Below are 20,684 nucleotides of genomic sequence, written 5' to 3' on the forward strand. Positions count from 1 at the left end.
TTCCCTTGCTGTTTGTGTAGTTAAAGGCCACGCTCCTTCAGGCAACTTCTTGTAAGATACGAAGCCTATATATGCGAACCGTATCTCTCTCTCCCTCTCTCTGTTTCTTTTTCTCCCAACACGGACCGTATCTCACTGGCTCTATTTTGTGGAAAATCTGCGTATGAAGTTTTGCATCTGTGCAGATGCTGAACTCTCTGCCTAAAGTTTGTCTTGAGGTATAAATTTTATCCTGCATTCTTTCTCTGCTTAGGAGTTGGCTGTCAAGCTAGAAGAAGATAGCCTGCAATAATTATACCTTTTAAAGAAAAATCGGATTGGTTGTCAGCTAGCTGTTTACTTTTAACCTGAATGCTGAAGTTAGTGGCAGCAAAGGAGGATGGAATGAGAGACAAAATCCAAGTTAAAACCTACTATAAAACCATATACAGAATGCATTCCTGTCAAACGGAATAAATTGGCGTGAAAAAGAAGAAGTTTAAATTGTCACTGGTTAATAAATTATTATAATATAATATAATATAATTATGCAACGGTTCTGATGCGCCATTGAAATGGAAACCGGCGAGTAATTGATCGCGTCTACTGAAAGCAATGGCCAGGGTGGTCTGCTGCATAGGTGACACCCATGGTCACATCACCAAGCTCCAAAACTTGTGGTCTAACCTCGGAAAGGAAATCGATCCTTCGCTATTTCAATCTGCCATCATTATCCTCTTGGGTGATTACTGCGACCGCGGTCCCGATACTCGTCAAGTGATTGATTTCCTTATTCAATTGCCCTCTAGATACCCCAATCAGAAACACGTCTCTCTCTCTGGCAACCATGACTTCCCCTTCGCTGCCTTTTTAGGTCTTCTGCCTCCGCCGCCCGATGCCTGGAAAGAGCTCGAGGCCAGTGAAGATATTTGATTGTTTTGAGCTGATGGCATTACGTAGTTTTCGATCCTTTTTACCAGTTACGTCAACGGTGTTTGTATAACTTGATATTGATTCGTAGCTCTTTTTATGGCAATTCAATCAATCAATATTTCCACGCTCAATAAGTGTGCGTGTGACAAGCCACATTGTGCAAGTACAGTGACTCGTGTAATGCGGAAGAGTAGTTACTTATTAGTGCTAAAATTTATTAATTGTTACTGGTCCTTTTCTTGAAAATGCACATTGCTTTGTTCTATTCCTTAGATTGAAAGACTATCATTATGTACAGATTTGATTAAAGCAGTTCCTGCTGGGCATAAGAAGTTTCTTGCTGATTTAGTCTGGGTCCATGAAGAGGTGGGACTTCTCTGCCTTTCTGTCCGTCACAAGACAATTTCCTCGTCATTTGACTTAGCTTACAAGTTGTTCACCTGCTTTTTGGAAGTGTGTTCCTTATTGAGATTGCAAATTGATGTATATTAAGATAACTACTGAAACTCTGGATCATTTGTACTAGGATGAAGTATGTGTCGAGACTGATGATGGATTCAAAAGCTGCTAGTTGATTGCTGTTCATGCTGGTCTGGAAAAACGGAAAGTGTGAACGAGCAATTAGAGCTTTTGAAATCTCGGGATACTCGGGTGCCCAAGGTAGTGCCTCTCAGCGGGAGACAGTGTGCAATATACAAGAGGTGATTGATAGCTTGTTGCTTCTTTGGTCGAAATATTTTTTTGTTGGTACTACACAAACCCGATGTTGTCTAGGTGCAATTTCGTTAGAAGTCATTCTTTTTTAGTTTTCATCTTTGTTTCTGTGAACTTGGTGTTTTAGCTACCTCAAATTCATTCTAATTAGCTTGTTTTCTCGTAGGAACTAAGTTCAAGTCCAACCGCCGTGGTCAGTGGTCATCATGCAAAACTCCATACAAATGGCTTGAGGCTGATTATTGATGAAGGTGGTGGATTTGAAGAGAGACCGGTAGCTGCCATTGTTCTTCCTTCAAAGAAGATAATTTGTGACACAGATGTTTTGGCGAAGTAGTTTCGTTCTTTCACCCTCCAACCCATCGTCAAAATACAGTATGATTACTAATTTATGCCTGGTTGTTATGCTTGGTAACTGAAGATAGACCGGTAGCTGCAGTTGTTGTTGTGCTCGGTTATTGAAACTCATGGCCAGATGCCCAGTAAGAAAAAACAGTAAGCCGAAATAATCTTGACTGTAATGCAAATTATGTGTTGTAACTTGTGACCGTTTTATAATTTATCTTCTCCGTTGTGAAGGTTACGAAGAATTCTAGAATTCACAAGTTTGTGTAACAACTCCTCAATCATGCTTAAATGTGAGGTTGATTCATATAATCTTATACTACATCTGGTCTTTAATATAATGCCTTATTGGATTTTTATTTTAGTCCTTAGTACAAGACCTTAATCTATTTTGTTTTTTATATTTATATATTTTTTTCTAAAATAGTTGTTTTAACAATGATAGTTCTAGTCAATATACTTAATTAGCAAAAATATTTTAGAAAAAATAATATTTATTTATTATAAATAACTAATTTTTTATTTTTTTAGTCTTCTCAAATTAATCAACTAACTATTATATTTAGGATTTGAGGTAGTATTTAAATTGCGCTTTTGTGTTATTCATGTGAAAATCTTTTCTCTCTCCGCATAAGATAATTTTAGAGAGGTTCGGAAGTCCGCACAGTGGCGGCAAACTGAAATTGGACGGTGAAGCATAATCTCTTCTGCGAAATGGATTGTTTTGAGGTTAACCTGTTCCAGTTATATGCCGATTTGTAATTTGTTATGAACCCCGCATTTTTACCTTTCATAAGGTACTTTCTCGCAAAAGCCATAGCAGGATCACCATCCACCTCTCAGGCTACGCTTAAGCTTTAGTTTTTCTTGATAAGTAATTGAGTGATGGTTGACCAAAGTTTCCTTTAAGGGACCATATTTGAAGTAGGAATAGTGATCTGATTTTCTAGAAGAGGAAAACGGAAAATGATGGCTGAGGTTGATAGTCCACTAGAATTTGTAATGGCATATTCCATCTCCAGATGCCTCCGCTGGCGTGGTCGGTATTTGTCACTGATTCCGCTAAAAGGAGTCGAGAGAAAGACGCAATGTCTGCGTTCTCCTCCAAGGAAGAAAATATCCATGCCTTGATTAGGATTTTTCTTTTTCAAATGAATAAGGATCATCTCATTTCCTGAGGCAACTGTACCAGAAAAGATCAAGCCGCACAGGATACCAGAGCCCAATCCCCCCCGACAAAAAGGTGAGCTGTCAAAGGAGATAAGAATCGGCCGATGAATCAGCATCCCTGTTTTCTAATGTCTGTGTAAAAATCTTCTAATTGAATCAATAATGCCTTCAAAAGCGTGGTGGCCAGATACGTATAATGTTCAATCATTCATATTTCAGCCAATTTTTTCGCCTTTTCATAGGCGATATATTTTTTTTTTTAATGCTTCTTTTATTTCGTACAAGTTGTTTGGGACTAAGAGGAGGCCTCAAAGTATATTTTATGTTGTTTGAACTTTGAAACAAACAAAAAGTTAGAATTTTTAGTCAAAGTAAAATTTATTCTTTGTGCTTTTTTTTATTCAAAATATATCACAATATTGTCACAAACAAAAGCTTAGAAATTATACGTACATGCGCCTTTTATTTGGCTGTATTACAGTACCATTACAGTTTTAGAGGGTATTTGGATGATTGCTCAAACCTTGAGAAGAGAATTACCCAGACACTTATTAATTTTTTGAAATCATGGTTTTATGATAAAGCCATGGTTTGCCTGTCAAAACCAAAGTTTTGTAATAAGCAAAAAATTTGTGCTTTTTGAACGGTTCTCCCCTCACCCCCTACAGTAATTTTTTTTTGGTTGAAAACAATTATTTATTTTTCTAAAAATATAGTCTTATATTTTATAATTATATATACGCACATTAACAATTACTACATCCTATCTTTAATATAAGATCTCATTTGATTTTTATTTGGTCTTAAATATAAAACTTCAATATACTTTATTTCTCATATTTGTCTATCGTTTTTTAAGTTATAACTAATAAACTTGATTAATAGGGATATTGTAGAAAAGGTAACACCTATTTATTACAAATAACTAACTTAATTTATTTTTTTAATTTACTCAAATTAGTCAACTAACTGTTACATTTAGAACTGGGTATATTAATTAATATATGTTTTTATACATTGTTTATTATGTTGGCAAAAAAAAAACAAATTTATTATTTCGGTTTTTAATGTAGGACCTAATTAGAGAGTTAATATTGGTCTTAAGTGTAATATTATTATTCCGGTCATTAATGTAAAACTTAATTGGAGAGTTAATATGTAGATAGGGTCTTAAACTTTTATTAAAGGAAAGCTTCAACCAGACTGGTAATATGTAGTTAAAAAAATAACTTATTATAAGTGCTTCATATCGATGCAACATCTTAATTATTACAGCACTTTTTTATTCATTTTTCTATAAACATATTTAATCTTTTTTTATAAATATATATGCATATATTAATTATTTATTAATTATATTTTTTATATATTATTAATTATATTGGTAAAAAAATATATTATTAACAATTTCATTCCTTCAAATTAAAATATATTATAAAATCTATCTTTTATGTAATTATCATATTTGTATGTCTTTTTTAGTAATGTGTACATATGAAAAGTGTTTCTGACAATAACTATCCAGACACTCTCACTTTATCAGAATCAATTTTTTAGAAAATCTATTTTTCTCATAATCTATTCTCTCCAGAATTTATTTTCCAGATGCTATTTTTCAAATCATAGTTTGGTTTTATTCAAATACCCCCTTAATATCTGTCATAAATCTTGATTCTTTCCCGTTCTCATCAAAATTTCTGGCGTTGTTTCAGGCATGAAAAATTAACAAGGTTTCTTGCTGTCATATATGGCATAATAATAATAATAATCGTCGTCGTCGTCATCATGCTAAAAAAGAAAAATCAACATTCAATCTAATCGGCATTGATCTCGGATCACCGAAATAATTCGAGGGGATCAGCACTGACAATTAATCATGATATTTTATCATTAATTTTGAATTGCGAAATGGAGTCTCTGCCTAGAATGTTTTGATATTTTGTTTTCGAAAATTGAAAGAATTCTATATAAATAAATGCTCCTCTCGGCAAACGAACTCGCAAAAGCGAACTTAGACGATCAGGCCAAAAAAAAAAGGGCACTTTAGACAAGGAAGGTATATAATTATGTATTCATGAGCTGCAACTTAAACAGAAGTAAAGCACCTTTCAATTAAGAAAACTTTCCCGAGGCTTCATTTCGTGTTAAAACCGTCAGATCAAGTTTAAGGCAAGTGGCAACACTAACCCAAAAAAGGAAAACGCCCACCGCGAAATGAAGGCACGCGAGCAGAGCCGTTTATTTCATATCCTTGACCTTGAGCCCACTGCGGGAAGGGGTGGGCCCTGAAAGCTCAATCTTCATCACACGTAGCCTGCTCCGTTCGCGGTTAAATTGGCGGATAGCGCCACCTTTTCCGCACTCCAATTCATGTATCTCTGATTTTTTATAGTCTGGTAATGCTCTCCCCGATACGCTTGGGACTTGCCGCGGTTCTCTCAAACAAACACCTGAACTCATCACTACGCATATCACAGTTCGAACCGAGATCTGTATCGCACCTCTATTACTCTTCCTTCTCAAAGTTCAGCTAGTGATAAAATCACAACAATGGTTTACACTTTACCGGGGCTAAGATTTCCGGCTGTTCCTTCAATGTATAAGTCCTCGCAATCCAGCTTCCATGGTGATCGCAGGACTGTTACTCTCTCCTTCTTCCAGAACATGGACTCCATTTCTCGTAGTACGCCAATCTCATCTTCACTCCATTGCTTCTGCTATTTCAATTCATTGTCAGAGTTATAGCCAGTGTTTGCTTTAAAATTGACTCGGTTAATGTCCCCAGAACCGACAATGGTTCATTTAATACTTGAAATGTAGCAGTTTATCAGCAACAGAGATGGACCATAATGCAGTCTTTTCAGGATCAGTGTAGACAAAATATGTTTCTTCGAGTTTTCCGTTGGTTCATCACATATACTTTTGTCTAGGTCCATAGAGTTCCTTAGAGCTTTGGATTTGTGTCCTTAGGAAAATCTAGGTTCAGAGATTTTTTTTCCTGTCCAGATAATCGAATCAATTCCCATTGCTGTTTGCGTAGTTAAAAGCCACGCTCCTTCAGGCACCTTCTTCTAAGATACGAAGCCCATGTATGCGAACCGTATCTCACTGGCACTATTTTGGGGAACATTTGGCTGTGAAGTTTTGTATCTGTGTAGATGCTGAACTGTCTGCTTAAAGTTTGTCTTGAGATATGAATTTTATCTTGCTTTCTTTCTCTGTTTATGACTTGCTCCAACTCTCTGGTACTTCCTTGTAAGCATCCGATTTGTGATTATTAAAGGCGGGTGAGATAAAGCTTGGTTCTGTATACTTCAACCTTGAGTGGATTAATTATATTTACTGTATGTGTATCAGACTGAAAGGAAATATCGCAGCTTTTAGCTTGTCTCTACTCTCTTCAGCCGAGGCTTAAAGCTGATAGGATTCATGCGGACGGAAAGGAATGAAGAAAGAATAAACAGTATAAAGCAACAATCCGTGCCATATTTTAGGCAAAAACTGCAAGTGGCCCCTGAATTATATAGTCTACTTAGGGTTTTAGTACACTAATGCTTTTAAATACATAAAAAGGAAAATGTTACCATAGCAGTTAAAGCTAATGTCAAAAAATCATTTGACCGTCACACATGATGCTCTGTGTCTGTGTCGTTCTAGATGTTCGATTTAGTTTATATTTTCTCATTTTTTTTGATAGTGAAGAGGGAATAAAGAGTCATGTTTTAATGTTCATGTATCAAAGTTGCGGTTAGGCTATAGTTTAGAGCAGTTACATACAGTCGCCCCTTATTTTTCATTTTTTCATTTTATTTTTTTCCTGTTCAAGCAGGATGGTTTCAGTTCTTCATTAAATCAGAATGTTTGCTAATGGAAAACCAGCTAGAGGAAATTCACTTGACCTTACCAGCACAGCTTCTTGGAAACTATTAACAATAACTGTATTGACATACTTTTGATGATATTGTTCTCAAAATTTTGTTCTATGTATTTTGCTGAATTTTTTTTCTTTACTATCCAATGTTTGGGTAGAATATAAAAGAGAATCTAAACTCTTGTAAGGATTGTTTTCAAGTCTATTTCCTTTCTTTGCTTGACTAGAGAATTTCTTAATTACTTAGTTGGTTGTTCTATGACCTGGCTGTGAATTTTTAATGGTTGATCATTTTGAATTGCAAAGACATGAATATGATAACTTTCTGGAAATAGCGAACGTGAGGGTTGATGTGTTTCTGCTTAGAATATGAACATAAAAAGATTTAGTTACATGCAAAACTAATTCCTCATCGTAAGGTTGAAAACACCTCACTGATGCATTGATGATTTCTTGTAGGGAAGACCCTGGTTGGAAAATTTTCCCATGATTCTGACTCCTCATCTTCTGCCATTGCTGCATCTGATAAAGTTCTTGCACCTGGAGGTCAAGATGATGCTTCAACTCTGACAGATCAACTTGAAACTACTGAAATAACATCACAAGATTCGCAGGTATTTCTATCCATTTCCATGTGGAACTCTTGTGTAATTTATATTTTTATATAAATACTTCATATATAAGGTTGAAAACACTTGATGTGTATATCTGAGACTAGGTTGTTGGTAGAGCACATTAGTGTAGTGTTACGTAGCCATCTCAACTAGTGGGATGAGGCTTATTGTTATGGTATTTAACCTGCTTATTATGTGGTTTACACTCCTTTTTTCTCAGGGGGGTTATGGTCTTGTTGTCTTAATATTAAAAAGTGTTACAAGTAAACTGTTGCTTAATCCTAAGAAACCAGCACTTTTTAGTTGTAAGTTGGTTTTAAGGAAATGACTTGGAGACAGAGAGTAAAGAGGATTAAAGGAAAGAAACTGCATCTTACATGTGGAATCTAGAAATGTCAAAAGTAGACTGCTGCTTGAAATCCTTTGTATGCTGAACAATTTTGAGAGTATTAATATGAGAATAAGACTGTCAACAGATAGTGCATAATAGTAGCATAAATATTTGGTGAATGAATGGAACTTATCGCCTAAGCATGCTTGACGCTATATATTTTCTTACGGACCATAAGTTACAGCCACTTACAAATTCTTGGCTGCTAAGTGTGAGCATTACTTTTTGTTTTCCTACGTTTTTTTAAATATTTTCACTGGTAGCAATCTTACAAATGTTAATGTAGTTGTATTTTTGTTTATGCCGTTTGTATATTCATCCTTAGCAATCTCAGAGCGCATTGACTTGTATATTTCAGGCTCCTGAAAACTTAGAGGATCTAACCATGAAAGACGATAGCAAGTTTAAGGATGATGAAGTAACTAGTGGTTTCAGAGAGGTTGAGGATGGACTAGGTTCTGTTCCTTCGTCACTTGAGGATGTAGATGCCAGTGCTCCAGCAAAGACATCAATTTCTACAAAAGAGGAAGTAAAAATAGGAGGAGATGAAGCTAAACCTAAGATCATTCCCCCACCAGGCACCGGACAGAGGATATATGAAATTGATCCATCTTTGCTAGGTTATCGTGGGCATCTTGACTTCCGGTGAGTTGACTTCTTACCTTAAGCATCTTATAGTTTTAAATGAGCGAAATAATTCCATGTACTTCAGGATAGACTTAGTCTTGGAGAACTTGGGAAGCTCAAATAACTGCTAAAGGTTCTTATAGTGGGGTTAGAAATTCCTTGTTATGGTATGAAAATAGAACTGGACAACCTGGAGCTCATATTTAGGGCTGTTTCTGGTAGCTGGAAGGCATTATCAATGCTTCAAACTAAGTTGATTTTCGTCTTTTAGAATAAACATGAGGATACCTTACTTTTCCGTATTCAGTTTATGCATATTTCTTTCTTTCTTTTTTTGTGGAAATTTTAGAAACCCTATAAGCACTTAAAAGAAGTGCTTTTACGCAATTTGAGATAAAATTCTTTTTATATACTTATCTTATACAACACAAAGTTACTTTTAAGTCAATCCAAATGTGTTTATGTCCTTTTATTTTCAACTTAGCTGTATAGCTGAACTACTACTAAGCTACTGAAAGAAGAGATTTAATTTGATGATTCGTTTAAAGAATATTCCATTAGTCCGCATGAGAAAGTTTAGGCCACTTGCACCTTAAAATTATGAAAATTAGAAATGGGTTAAAAAAAACAATTGATCTTGGGAACCTTGCAAGGATATCATTAATAAAGGCAAGATAGCGGGGTTTAAATTGTTCTGATGTAACTAAACAGAAAAAATAACGGCGGCATTTCCTGTGTCTTAATTAATCTTTTTATTCAATTATATCTAAAAGTAATTTGACTTTATGATGACCTTGCCATTCTTTTATAAAACAAAAACATATCGTACGCTGCTTATAGTCTTTTCTATTGTTGATTGATATATTGCTCGTTTGTTTTTGCTTCTCAAACTCTTATCTGTTATGCTTCTGGGCTTCTGATGTTTATTAAACTGTGAAACAGACCTTGATTTTGGTTAAATGCATTTTTTGCCTCATTACAGTTATGGACAGTACAAAAGATTGCGTGAGGAAATTGAGAAGCATGAAGGTGGTTTGGAAGCATTTTCTCGCGGCTATGAAAAATTGGGTTTTACACGCAGGTGTTGTTTTACCCCTACTTTTTACGTGTTGATGCTCATGATGTATATATCTATCTTTTCTGTTTATGAAGATACTGAATATCACGTTCGTAATAAGAATAAATTTGTTGTATGTGTCACATGCAAACTCCTAGTCCATGGTTAATATAATTAATTAATCCACAGGAGTATCTTTTATCTTTTTTTTTTAAATGCGATATTTATAGCTTAGCCCAACTTTCTGGAATCTGATGAATATTCCCTGTGAGAAGACCCTGATAGCTTTAGGTGTCTAATAAATGGAACCGGCAATACTCGTTTCTTTTATTTTTTTAATTTTGTTGGTGGGGAGTGGAATGCGATGTAGGTTTAAACTGTTTTTGATGTTTGTCATCCTTATGACCATGACAATATGGCATGAAAAAGAGATAAATTTATCATCTTTGTCGTACTTTTGCTTTACAACTTTCCAAAGATCAGTGTGTTAGGAGCACAATTTGAGCTTGACGAATGTAATTATGGATGTTATATAATGGCATTTTTTATTACAGCGGAAGCGCATATCTTTGTTTGGGGTCTTAGTTTTGTTCTACTGGATAACTCTGTCGTACTTTTGAAATGTTGTTGAAATACACAATATTGTTTGCTTTGTAATCTCGTGCAGCCTTACTTTAATTGCTATTCAGCAAAGTCCTTAGCCTTTAATCTAAGGATTTGTAAGCGTCAGAAACTAAATCAATCAAGTGAAGTTAATCCAACATGGTTGAACAGAGTCTGAAGGAACCATTTAACAAATTCAACATGAAACTCCAGATGGGACTGAAAACCTTGAGATACAGGTCTCCTATTTACAGATGATTCAAATAAACCTAACCCTACTAGGACAAAAGAATCTTGCAACTTAAGTACATTTAATCCAAATGGTGCTGTATATAAGATAGCTAGAAATAGGATATGTTAAAGACCTGAGCATCCAGCTCAAGAATTTTCAGATTCCCAAAAATTAAACCCTCATTCCAAAATACATAATCCATTTGTTGCAAATCTAGTTTACATGAAAATCTAAGAGAATTGTAATAATTTTCTTTTCTTTAACCTCCCCTGCATGAGGAAGTTATGCTTTCTGAGGTTTGAATCTTTTTATGTTTCTAATAACTCTAAACTGTTTTTGCAGCGCCACTGGCATTACTTATAGAGAATGGGCGCCAGGAGCTAAGGTATACTTTATCTTAGTTCTTGATATTGACATCGATTGTGTCTTTTCTTTAAATTTCAATTTGTTTGCAATTTCTATTCTTTTACCAAAATTTTTTACAGGACTGCATAGTCAGTTGTATTGAGATTCTGCTCTGTCTACTTAGAGCACTATTGATAAGTATCTATGTTACAACTATGAGCCTTTTCCTTTTTCACAAAAATTGATTTAGACTACGTACTAGAAGGAGTGAGAGAGTTTGCTGTACTAATGGTTAATGTCAAATAATGATTAGTTGTTCATATATTAAAATAGCCCAAGGTAGATAATAAGTTCACAACGATTTGAAGATTTATCTTTGGCATACATTTTAAAGCAGTGGCCTCTTGCTTCCTTCCTCACCATCCTTCCCCCCTCCCCTCCTGTCATCACTTCATGTGTAGAAACATAGTTTCAATCTCTTTTCTTTATGAATCGGTTTTAATTCCTCCTGTGAACCGACATGGCTATTTTTCGTTGCCTTTTCAGTCAGCAGCATTAATTGGAGACTTCAACAATTGGAATCCAAATGCAGATGTAATGACTCGGGTATGCTATCTTCGATTTTCGCTAAAGTACGACGTTGAGGATGCTTCTTGTAGAGATGCTAGCTTTTACATTGTTAATTATTTGGTGGTTTTGACTTCGTCCTTCACTTCTCCGATCCTTTTGACCTATATTATAGCTTATATGCATCCGCCTTCCCCCTTTTCTGTTGCTACTCAGTCTTCTGGTGTAAAATCAAGTTTGCATTGTGTTTCTTAACCGTTCTAAAGGGATGGAATGCATTAAAACTCTTAGTATTGCTTTTGAAGACTGAAGAGAGGCAACCCACTGCTGCCACCAAAACACACATAAGGACACAATAAGGAATGGGTAAAGAGCAGGAAGGGGGGGGCTTATGGTCCAAAAGAATGTACAAAGGTTAAGAATCAAATAAAAAAGAAAAACAGAGGAGCAAAGGAAGGTAGTCAACTGACAGGATTGGCAAGAGAGTATAATATATATTTATATACTTGAAGGAGTAGGGTCACAATCTTATGTAATATTCTTTGGGATTGTAGATCTCGTCACTTTCTTTATGTGAGCTCCCATTGTAATTCTCATATGCTGAACTCTATTTGTGGTCCCGACCTTCAATGAGGGTGATGGTGCTTGTAGGGAATGTGATTTATATTTATGTACAAAACTATTTTTTCCAAAAATAATGTTATTAGATGGACAGAATGTCTTTTTCGAAAATGAATAATTGCCATGTAACAATAGAAGTGATCTTGACAAATATTACCGGCAACTCTACTCAGGATACCCTCGGTCAAATTTTCAGTGCAACTGGTGTTATGCACTATTATGGGTTTTTAACTGTTCTGGTTCTGTCTAAACAGAATGAATTTGGCGTCTGGGAGATATTTCTACCCAACAATGTGGACGGTTCGCCACCAATTCCTCATGGTTCTCGAGTCAAGGTCAGTTTTTTTTTTTTAAATTCTTGTTTCTTTTAGGGCGAGGCCTTGCACTTAATTGACGTGCTTCCCAACATTTTTCTCTCATATACAAAACTTATCTAAATATTTCTCTGACTGGAACTAAAACTCTGCATTCTGTCAATAAATATGTAGATCCGCATGGATACTCCCTCTGGCATCAAAGACTCAATTCCCGCTTGGATCAAGTTCTCTGTACAGGCTCCGGGTGAAATTCCATATAATGGCATATACTATGATCCTCCAGAAGAGGTAAGGTTCTCTATTTGATGTAGGTTATATTTAGAGAATAGGAAGTGGCAATCAAATGAATTCAGTTATTACAACATTGCAACATTTGGCAAGGCTTGGCAGCACACTACAGAATAGTATGTTAATTTTCTGTATATGCTTGTGCTTGGGCTACTGATGGGATTTGTTCATTTCACCCAAGCAGCTTTAGTTAAGATTGCCATGAGCTTATGTACACTTCATTTTTCTTATCATCTTTAGATATGGCTCTTCTATTAAGGTTTATCTTCAACATTCCCCTCAAATATAATTGGATTTTGCCACATGCGTCTCTCCTAAAATGATTTTCTTGTTCTCTTCTTTGCAGGAAAAATATGTTTTTAAACATCCACAGCCAAAAAGACCAAAATCACTCAGAATATACGAGTCACATGTTGGAATGAGTAGTCCGGTTGGCATCTTTTCCTTTTCTCAACTGTGATAAGCACTAATTTGATTTTTCCTTTCCCACCCTTGGTTTCTTTTGACAAAAGTTAGTGATTTCATATATGCTGAAGTGTAGTGGCCAACATGAATGCTAGAATGTGAAGGAAAAGTATGTTTTGGTTCTCCCGTTGATATCAATGATATGATGGAATTCTAGGTCTTGATTCCCCACCCACTCTTTAATGATTCTTTTCCATCATCCTAAAGTGAAATCATCATTGTTCAGTAAATTCCAAGTGAAGGGCATCAGTTACAATGTTTAACGAGGCATTTACTACAACCTTTTTGGTTTATTAGATATTCCTTCATGGGGAGATTTGATCCATTTTTTTTCATTAAATAATGTTAGCCTTATTTAAACGGTAAAAAACTTGTATATTGTTGGAGAACAAACCTCTAAAATTTGGCTAAAGTGTATATTTATAGTTCTATATCTTACATTACTTTGTCAATGAACATTGTGGTACAGGAGGCTAAAATCAACACATATGTCAATTTTAGAGATGATGTTTTGCCTCGCATTAAAAGGCTTGGCTATAATGCTGTCCAGATTATGGCTATCCAGGAGCATTCTTATTATGCTAGCTTTGGGTAAATCTTCCTGAATCCTAAGTTGATGTACTCTCTGGAATTTTTTAAATTACTACTGCTTCCAATTATACACTGACAAGCAGTTCTTCTCTGCCTCTCATGTTTCCCAGTGCATAGGTGTTTTTATCCTAGTTTCAGTGGCAAACTTTTAAAAAACATTATTCTGCATCATGTAGGTACCATGTTACAAATTTCTTTGCACCTAGCAGCCGATTTGGCACTCCAGAAGAACTCAAGTCTCTGATAGATAGGGCCCATGAACTAGGCATTCATGTTCTGATGGATATTGTACATAGGTAATCATTTTTCATTATCTTTGTTTTTATATTTGTTTGGCCATATATCTGGGAACTGTTATTTTTCTTTTTATTTTTTATTCACTCCTTTGTCTTCAAATGATCATTACATGAAGGCTATTAACTGCAAGGTCTAATGATATGGCGTCTTTAAACCCCTGCTTAGACCTGATTTTTTTCTCTAATCTGATGAATGTAGCCATGCATCAAATAATACATTAGATGGGCTGAACATGTTTGATGGAACCGATGGTCATTACTTCCATTCTGGAGCACGGGGTCATCACTGGATGTGGGACTCTCGCCTTTTTAACTATGGAAGCTGGGAAGTAAGCATCGTCTTTACAAACTCGGCGATATAATTATGGCAATATTTTCTACTCTCTCTTCTATCTCCTATAATTAGCAGCTGTTTCTCATTATGTAGGTATTGAGGTATCTGCTCTCAAATGCAAGATGGTGGCTTGAAGAGTACAAGTTTGATGGGTTTCGATTTGATGGTGTCACGTCAATGATGTACACTCATCATGGTTTGGGGGTTTGTTATCTCTCTTTCTGCTTCTTGTTATTTCATTACGGCTTCCATGTATCAGTATTAAGTCATCAAGACTTATCAGGTCATTAAATTAGGGGAAATAAGGGACCCCCTTTTGTGGGTATGGGGAGCCATCCATGATGTTACATGATGGGGTGTGTTTCTTTTGGATTTCTAATTCAATTCATTCTTTTGTTGCTTCTGCAAGAGTGTTCAAAATATGATATCTAGAACAAGCTTTTGTGTTTTATGTAAATTCTGATCTTGAATAATAGTTTTTTTTTCCTTGATTCTTTTTACATATAAATTGTTTTTGTGCCTATGAGCCTTGTTGGTAGGTTGTGTTGCATTTAATGAAAGCATAATGCTAGAGCTTTAGATCAACATTTCCTATGTACTGTTCCTATCTCTTCAACTTTTTTGGGATAGGCTGGCTTCTTAGTTCCCTTTGCGTTTCTGCTCATGGTTTTTTTCTCAGCTAGGATTCATTACAAGCTATGCTAGGAAACTGATGAAAGATATTCTACTGGAGGAAAAGGGTGTCCTGTTTTATATGCAAAAGCTTTGTCTTTGGCTCTTGCGTTTTATTTCTTCTTTGATTTTCTAATAAAATTGTGTTTTGTTTCTTACAGGTAGGTTTTACTGGGAACTACAACGAGTATTTTGGATATGCAACTGACGTGGATGCTGTGGTTTACCTGATGCTCGCTAATGATGTCATTCATGGGCTCTACCCAGAGGCTGTTACTATTGGGGAAGATGTATGCTATCTTATCAGTTGTTATGATCTGATTTAATCGAGGAGTTATGCTAAGAACAAGAAGATAGTTACTTCCTTATTGATGTGGAGATATGGATTACAATTAGTTTTGGGATTCTACATGCTATTACCCAATGTTTTATCATTACATGTTCGAAGTGTTAGATGCTAACAGCTCAGGGGAACTTGGATTAGGTTGCTTTGGTATTTGGTTGTCTTAGTCCAAATATTTCATGGACATATATTAAAGACTCGAACTGTGTGACAAGAGTTGACGGATTGTTATCTGTTGACCTTATCATCACTGCGATCATGTGCATAGCCAAGCCAATAAATTTAGTTTTTTATCTTCGTCGCTTTTCAATTTTGTTCATTTGATAATTGATTTTTAGGTTTTACAATTGGTTGTCCGCACTATTTTGAAGCGAGATTATATGATGTTATATTCTTCTACATGACTTGACGAAAATGTCAGCAGACTTTACAATTTCCTTCTGTTTACAGGTCAGTGGAATGCCAACATTCTGCCTTCCTACACAAGATGGTGGAGTTGGCTTTGATTATCGCCTGCACATGGCCGTTGCAGACAAGTGGATTGAGCTTCTCAAGTAATTGTGTCATCATTTTTCTTGAGTCTATGTCACAGTATAATTTTTTTAAAGCAGCCATAGTTATACTCACAAGAATTTATGAATCATCGGCATGAAGTTGATTTTCTTATTATGCAACCTATCAAATCCACAGATAGGCCATTGTCATTCATTCTCACCTGCTCATTAGTAGCATCGCATCACAGCCATGTTTGATTCAGTCATGCCCCTCTCTATGTAGGAAGCCTGATGAATACTGGACAATGGGCGATATAGTTCACACACTCAAAAACAGAAGATGGCTGGAAAAATGTGTGGTGTATGCTGAAAGTCATGACCAAGCCTTGGTTGGTGACAAGACAATTGCATTTTGGTTGATGGACAAGGTTTGTAGCTTTTTCAGGAATATAGTTACGTAGTTGTATCTAGTCATAGGATATTGGTAAGACTGAGGATATTTGCGTTTTGGTTGATTTACAATGGGAGATATAGTTCACACACTCACAGTGAGATTGAGGATATTTGCGTTTTTGCTACAGCATATGACATTGAACGCTCAATTTTTTTGTTTTCCCGGGGGGTTCCTTCAGGATATGTATGACTTCATGGCTTTAGACAGACCTTCTACTCCTCTTATAGATCGGGGAATAGCATTACACAAGATGATTAGGCTTATTACCATGGGCCTCGGTGGTGAAGGATATTTAAATTTCATGGGAAATGAATTTGGCCATCCGGGTAAGTGCAGGTGACTTGCTTTTTGTCATTCTTTTTGAAGGGGATCAACTATGACCAATTGTAAATTGCTTAGGAAGTCATAGGATTTGATGATTATGAAGAAAATATTTAATGGTTTCCCTTCTTTTTTCTGTTCAGAGTGGATTGATTTCCCGAGGGAGGGGAACAACTTCAGTTATGATAAGTGCAGGCGTCTTTTCGATCTAGTAAGTTCTGGTTTATTTGTATGACAATTTGCCATTATTGTTTATATTCCATCATTTTATTTATGATTTTCAGTTAAATGGTAAAGCTCTGATCTTGTGGAGCTTGTTTGATAGTGTTAACTGTCCTAATTATATTTACATGTCTAAAGGCGAGCATTAAAATGGTGCTCTTTCACAAACACGTGATATAAACTTATATCTTGTAAATCGCATGTCATTGCTGAAGTTGCTCTGCAAGAGATAAAATATTCCTCTGGTCCTAAATATAAGATCCTTTTTGTAGTGTAAAGCATAAATTACACTCCAAAAAAGGTCTTATATTTAGAACCGGAAATTACATTACAAAAATGGTCTTATATTTAGGACTGGAGGAGCAGTTGATTCCTGGATCAGCCACTGAAGCAGAAATTCGACATTTCATGACATTTAACTGGAGTTGTCGGAGAAATATACACATGGAATGAAAAAGGGGGAAAAGATGTTTATTAAAAAGACGATGCATTTTGATGCATTGGCACCTGATCGGGTGAACAATTTTCTTGGGTAAAACTCACAAAGCGTATGCTTTAATTGCTCTCTTCATTCACTTTCACTTTGACATTTATATCAACGCACCCCCACTTGTTTGATATTCTTCTTCTGCGAAGATGCAAATATTTAGTATTTCTTAGATGGAGAAAAAATACCTTTTGGTTTGTTACCCAGGGGGATGCAGACTATCTCCGATATCGTGGGATGCAAGAATTTGATCAGGCCATGCAGCATCTAGAAGAAAGATATAATGTAAGTTCTTTGTGACGGCTCTCATAGTGTTTAATTCCTCTTGTCAAGTCTTGTGAAATCAGATTATATTTTCTATTTCAAAGCCTGTCGGATGATATTGTTTCTCAACGATAACTTCGTTTTACTGTCGTCGCAGTTCATGGTTTCTGAGCATCAACATATCTCGCGTAAAAATGAAGGAGATAGGGTGATAGTCTTTGAAAGGGGAAACCTCGTTTTTGTCTTCAATTTTCATTGGACCAACAGCTATTCAGATTACAGAGTTGGCTGCTTAAAACCGGGGAAATACAGGGTAAGTCATTACAACATTTTCTTATTGCTGTTATCGTTACGGTTTTTTGGATAGAACAAAAGCTTCATAATTATCCATACTAAATCTTGCCAGTGGGCTGTGTGTATTACTACCTCCAGGCCTATTTTTAAAAAACAAATTATAGTTAAATTTTAACAATCACTTGTTTCTTATAAATATGTTGGGAGGTAGTACTGCACTGGCTGGACTGAAATGGCACTAGTAGTCATTCCGACTTCTAAAATACACTACCAGCGTGAAATGAGAGGCTCTGATCCTCATGGTAGTTATAATAGTATGGTCACAATGTGACCTGGTTCCTTTTTGCTCTCTCCTAGTGCAGATTTAGATGGTTTATATTTAATTCTAACAATTTAAGCTTTTATATATTTTTTCTCTTTTTTAATGTTAAGTTTTGTCACAATGTGACCTGGTTCCTTTTTGCTCTCTCCTAGTGCAGATTTAGATGGTTTATATTTAATTCTAACAAGTTAAGCTTTTATATTTTTTTCTCTTTTTTAATGTTAAGTTTTATTTCTTGTTTTTATTTGAAAGAAATAAATGCAGGATAAAATAAATGGAAAAAAATAACTTAGAAAATGGATCATCTAGATTAAATCTATACAATCTAAATCTATTACAAGCAAGGTCAGAACCGTAAAAAGATGTTATTGAAGGGGAAGAATATGTGTTAACTTCAACATTGTTAATTATTAAAAATTAATTAGGTGTTCGTTCAATTAAGATACTGAGAAATTTGTTAAATTAAAAAGAAATTATCAAAACCAAATAAATGAGTACACGCCAAAATAAATATGATTGTCTAGTACATGGTTGTTCTAATTATTCTAATTTTAATTTATTAGTAATTTGAACTTGAAGCCCTACAATGATAACAACGAGTCCTATTCTTTCTAATAAATTTCAAAACTTCATAATATTCAGACATTCTGAGAAATTGAGATTCTCATCTCCCAAGTGAAACATAGAACACGAACTGGATTTGAATTTTATGTTAGTGGAAATGTAAATCCTTCATCAGTACTGCAAACATTTGCTCTATGTATCAATCTCATAGGCCATGATATTGGTGGCATCTCTTCCAGCTAAGTTTTGCTTTATCCGAATGCCCAAGTTATTATCAGTTTTTTTATAATGGATTATGGGTTTTCTTTTTCCAGATTGTCTTGGATTCAGATGATTCATTGTTTGGAGGCTTCAACAGGCTCGATCATACTGCTGAGTTCTTCTCTTCGGTATGGAACTTCCTCTAAACTTATCTGTGTGTGGGCACTTGCAAGGGTGCCGTTGTGTTTTGTTTGGCTGTGTCACATACTGTGCATCTGTGCGCTGCATTCTTGAGCATGTGATCTTACAACTGACTCTTCCGTAGCGGAAAAAAGCGTATCCTTAAAATTTGTTGGATGATTATGCAGGAAGGGTGGTACGATGACCGGCCTCGTTCCTTTCTAGTGTATGCACCTTCTAGAACAGCAGCGGTATATGCCCTTGTGGATGATGAAGCTGAAAAACCACCTGGACCAGAATCAATGTGATGCAAGATGTAACCTGCTGCTTTCCTGGATAAACAGGTGACAAGGGCATCATGGCATGATAGATGCAGTAATAACTCTAGGACCATCTAGCCAGCCCACAACCTATATAGTGATTTGATCACGACGGAAAATATGAAGCAGAAAGAATGGGAAATAACACCAAGTTAGAAATAATGTATAGCACTTCATGCTTTTGTATTAGCACATGACATGGGTAGTGGCATAGCATTTGAGGAAATGCAAAGCCAGGAAAGTACTAACGTCGGATTCGATGCCAGTTACAAAGCTTTTGTAATAGAGCATCTTCTACATGTCGTCTCAGGGATTGCCACTTACATTTGCGGGGTATTGTAATTTGTACACGGTTTCTTGAGATTTAATTTAATAATTTTGTTGGTCAAGACCAGCAATTCATAATGTACTGTTGAGGTGAAACAGATGTACAGGTACGACGGTACAAGCGACAAGCAGTTTTATGCTTGACCTACATGTTATGATCTGCTCATGCTTGATGGTGATCCAACTCAACCATGAAGAGCTTTATCGCCAAACAACTGTGAATAAATGAACGGAGAATTACAATGAGATCCCAAACAAGTAAAATAATTAAAAAATAAGTTTTAAAAATTATCATTTTTATTATAGAACTTGTCATTATAAACTGTTAAGATTGTTATTAGAATGATTTGGTAATTATTTCTCTTTTATGAGACTTGATTATAAAAATTTGATCCCACCGCATAATTGCGTGGTGACGAGGGATAAGCGATTAGCCCAATTGGCTGGCCCCCTGACTGAATATGGTTATGGGTCCGGTTTTGTTTTTGGGGTGCGTGCGTCTCTTTCTAGGCGTCAGTCCAAATATAATATGCTTTTTGGTCCACCAGTGATGTTCATATGCATATTGATGGCGCTTTACAGTCTCCATCATTTAAAATAAAAAATATATATTAAGTTGAATTGAAAAAACCCAAGGTCTAAAATGTTCATGTATCATTAAACAATTTGTCATGTGATTAGACGAGTTCCAACGGGATGGCTGCTAGACAGAGGTAGTGGCATGACTCTTCCTTTCCAATTTAACTAGGAATCTCGAAACTGAGGATAGCCGGATCAAACGTATTTACACCAAAGAATCATGCCCATTCTGCTGGCCTGTTCAAAACTGAGATCATGTTCATTCCAAGGGGAAGCCACA

At 35.7% G+C, this 20,684-nt stretch overlaps 1 protein-coding gene and 1 pseudogene across 2 annotated transcripts; both read left to right on the forward strand.

Annotated features, from left to right (window-relative positions):
* The first annotated feature begins 594 nt into the window (after positions 1–594).
* On the forward strand, positions 595–2,046 carry LOC114740839 (uncharacterized; annotated as a pseudogene).
* A 3,440-nt stretch (positions 2,047–5,486) lies between these two features.
* LOC114740803 (1,4-alpha-glucan-branching enzyme 1, chloroplastic/amyloplastic) lies at positions 5,487–19,923 on the forward strand. Of its 2 annotated transcripts, none has more exons than XM_028929042.1 (22): positions 5,487–5,824; positions 7,477–7,626; positions 8,376–8,662; positions 9,627–9,725; positions 10,879–10,921; positions 11,428–11,487; positions 12,324–12,404; positions 12,558–12,674; positions 13,021–13,104; positions 13,609–13,730; positions 13,907–14,026; positions 14,226–14,355; positions 14,454–14,564; positions 15,194–15,322; positions 15,826–15,929; positions 16,153–16,297; positions 16,502–16,649; positions 16,788–16,855; positions 17,561–17,638; positions 17,775–17,930; positions 19,112–19,186; positions 19,367–19,923. In XM_028929042.1, the coding sequence occupies exons 1-22, from the start codon at positions 5,765–5,767 to the stop codon at positions 19,484–19,486; spliced, it is 2,487 nt and encodes an 828-aa protein (XP_028784875.1). In that variant the 5' UTR covers positions 5,487–5,764; the 3' UTR covers positions 19,487–19,923. The 2 variants fall into 2 exon arrangements, with proteins under 2 accessions (XP_028784875.1, XP_028784874.1); XM_028929041.1 differs by having other exon boundaries at positions 5,488–5,824; positions 7,472–7,626.
* Positions 19,924–20,684: the final 761 nt, after the last annotated feature.

Source organism: Neltuma alba, unplaced genomic scaffold, assembly GCF_004799145.2.
Source record: "Neltuma alba isolate B1F8T4 unplaced genomic scaffold, ASM479914v2 tig00003187_pilon, whole genome shotgun sequence".
In the NCBI taxonomy this organism is placed as follows: domain Eukaryota; kingdom Viridiplantae; phylum Streptophyta; class Magnoliopsida; order Fabales; family Fabaceae; genus Neltuma; species Neltuma alba.

Excerpts from the sequence above, each read along its gene's own strand:
- LOC114740803 (XM_028929041.1), top strand. The coding sequence starts at position 5,692 with ATGGTTTACACTTTACCGGGGCTAAGATTTCCGGCTGTTCCTTCAATG. Across the intron at positions 12,405-12,557 it reads CTCATGGTTCTCGAGTCAAG|ATCCGCATGGATACTCCCTC; the intron begins GTCAGTTTTTTT and ends ATAAATATGTAG. Across the intron at positions 16,298-16,501 it reads CATTTTGGTTGATGGACAAG|GATATGTATGACTTCATGGC; the intron begins GTTTGTAGCTTT and ends GGGTTCCTTCAG.